The sequence below is a fragment of the Verticillium dahliae genome, genomic scaffold (genome assembly GCF_000150675.1).
Source record: "Verticillium dahliae VdLs.17 supercont1.1 genomic scaffold, whole genome shotgun sequence".
Classification (NCBI taxonomy): Eukaryota; Fungi; Ascomycota; class Sordariomycetes; order Glomerellales; family Plectosphaerellaceae; genus Verticillium; species Verticillium dahliae.
In genome coordinates this window covers 2,200,221-2,202,412 of record NW_009276921.1, presented here as the reverse complement: position 1 = coordinate 2,202,412, position 2,192 = coordinate 2,200,221, and the positions used below count along the sequence as shown (strand labels likewise).

At 58.9% G+C, this 2,192-nt stretch overlaps 1 protein-coding gene across 1 annotated transcript; it reads left to right on the top strand.

Annotated features, from left to right (window-relative positions):
* Positions 1-1,405: 1,405 nt before the first annotated feature.
* On the top strand, positions 1,406-1,998 carry VDAG_00660 (uncharacterized protein; the record flags this gene model as incomplete). The annotated part of the gene is made up of 2 exons (XM_009652037.1): positions 1,406-1,418; positions 1,514-1,998. 2 exons carry the CDS (start codon positions 1,406-1,408, stop codon positions 1,996-1,998), a joined length of 498 nt encoding a protein of 165 aa, XP_009650332.1.
* Positions 1,999-2,192: the final 194 nt, after the last annotated feature.

Sequence of the window (2,192 nt, the reverse complement as noted above, 5' to 3'; positions counted from 1 at the left end):
TTTAGGTCAGATGACTCACGCTATCAGTTGTTCCCAGGACACAGAGAACACATTTGTCCTAGCAAGAATCCTTAACAGCGCAACTTCATGGTGTGTATACATCATGAATTGCCACGGGGTGGGTTTTGACGGGATCCCTCGCAGCTATGTCCCTACAGGACAAGTTAAGGTATCGATGTGACACAGCAGATATCAGCCTCCAAATATGAGCAGTTGTTATTTAGACGGGGTTTCCACCCCCTGTTCGTATGTGGTGAATAGCACAGGGGCCAATCACTTCCTCACGGGGACCAGGATATGGATCCTCTGTCTTTTTTGTTTTATGAACCGCCCTTGACGAAGTGCGGGGGGGGGGGGGGGGGGGGGCTTGAAGCAAACAAAGTCATGGTTGGCAGGGCGTCGCTGTTCAGCGAGTACGTACATACCCACAGTAGGCGGCTTGGGTGGCTTGGGCGGGCACTTGGGCGGGAACGAGGGGACAATCGAGGGGCTGGGAAGGATCGGTGCACGGGCCCTTGCACCTTGCAACATGGGCAAGTACACATGTACACTCTGGATGGTCTTTCCGTCCCAGTCTTTCCTTTCCTGCACCTGCAAGTAATAAGCGCCCGCCACAGCAACCGCGGGATCCACTCGGTTTGGTCTCAAAATGGCAATGGCCCCCAGCGAAGAGTGCAAGCTGCTTCTCAGTCAATTGAGCCTCAACTCCATCCAGCCTGCATGTCAATGCTGGTGATGACCATCCCACTGCACGTTGAGACTCACTCGGCTGTCCCGTTTCCAATTGACTACAGATCTGTGCCATGTTGCTCATGGTCGGATCTTACTGCTGTTGTCAGTCACATCAGCAGCGCAGCCCACCCAGAGGCACACGCACATGTCACGCCAGCCCTGAGCTTCCCGTCCACCGGGCAGAGCCACGACTGTCTTGCACACGAGGCCGTCGACAGGAGATATGAGTTGGGAGGGCAGAAGATATGATGGACAGGCAATACAAGGCACCAAGAAGAATTGTCGTTGACGGCCCACTAGACAGCTTTTCACATGCAATGACGAGTGCCCCAAGGTCCCAACATGGCGCCTGGAATGACATCACTTCCACCTCACACCTGCCTTCTGTGCCTTCACAGTGGGGAGCTCTCTCCCCCTCTCCATAAGCTCTCCATAAGCTCTACCACCTACCGCGTGTACCAAGTGAGGTAGAGGTACTTGCGCTGTCTCATCGACGTCAATTGCACCTTGGCGAGCACCATCTTGGCTTCGAATGAGTATACCTGACATGTGACGCCCTCGATTCTCATCCTTTCACATCCTTCCACGCCCTTCAACCCGAGACGCACTGCCTTCATCAACCTGAGCAACACCGACTGCCACACCGTCCCAACCACTCCTCTCCATCGCAGCAATGGACCACCCAGGTACGCTCCCACCGTCGACCCTTGCGCAGATCTCCCGCGCCTCCCCCCGTCGCCTGCACCCATCATCACTAACCACCACGCCCCCTCCCCATCAGTCAAGGAGATCCGCCCCATCATCAAGTCCCTGACCCAGGGCACACCGGCCGAGCAGCAGCAGACTCTCGAGACCTACTTCACCCCCGACGCGACCTTCGCCCACCCCTTCTGCCGCGTCCCCTCCATCCCCACCTACGCCCTGCCCTTCCTCCCCGACACGCCCGTCAACTCGCGCCTCGTCATCCTCTTCATCTACCGCTGGTACCGCATCCTCTCGCCCCGCATCGACGTGGACATCAGCTCCGCCGTCCACGACCAGAAGCAGAACCTCCTCTACCTCCAGATCACCCAGGCCTTCACCTTCTTCTTCCTCCCCGTCTACACCCCGCGCATCCGCCTCACCACCGTCCTCCACCTCGACCACCGCCCCGCGCCCCACGACGCCCACACCACCGGCGGCCTCCTGCCCATCCGCGCCGGCGCCGGCTCCCCCGGCCCCGAGAACGCGGCCGTCGGCTTGCCCGCCAACGGCTCCGCCAGCTAGCTGCGTACTTCATCACGGCCCAGAGGACCTCTACCAGAGGACCGAGTGGCTAAGTTTTTCGTCTCTGAAACGGGCCCGCGGCGGACGCCTGGGAAGATCTTTGCCACGTGCCTGATCGTCACGGAACGTCGTGCTGCGCCCGTAAGGTGACTTGATTCCGAGGGCGAAGGTCATGGACAATGATCTCTGAGCGA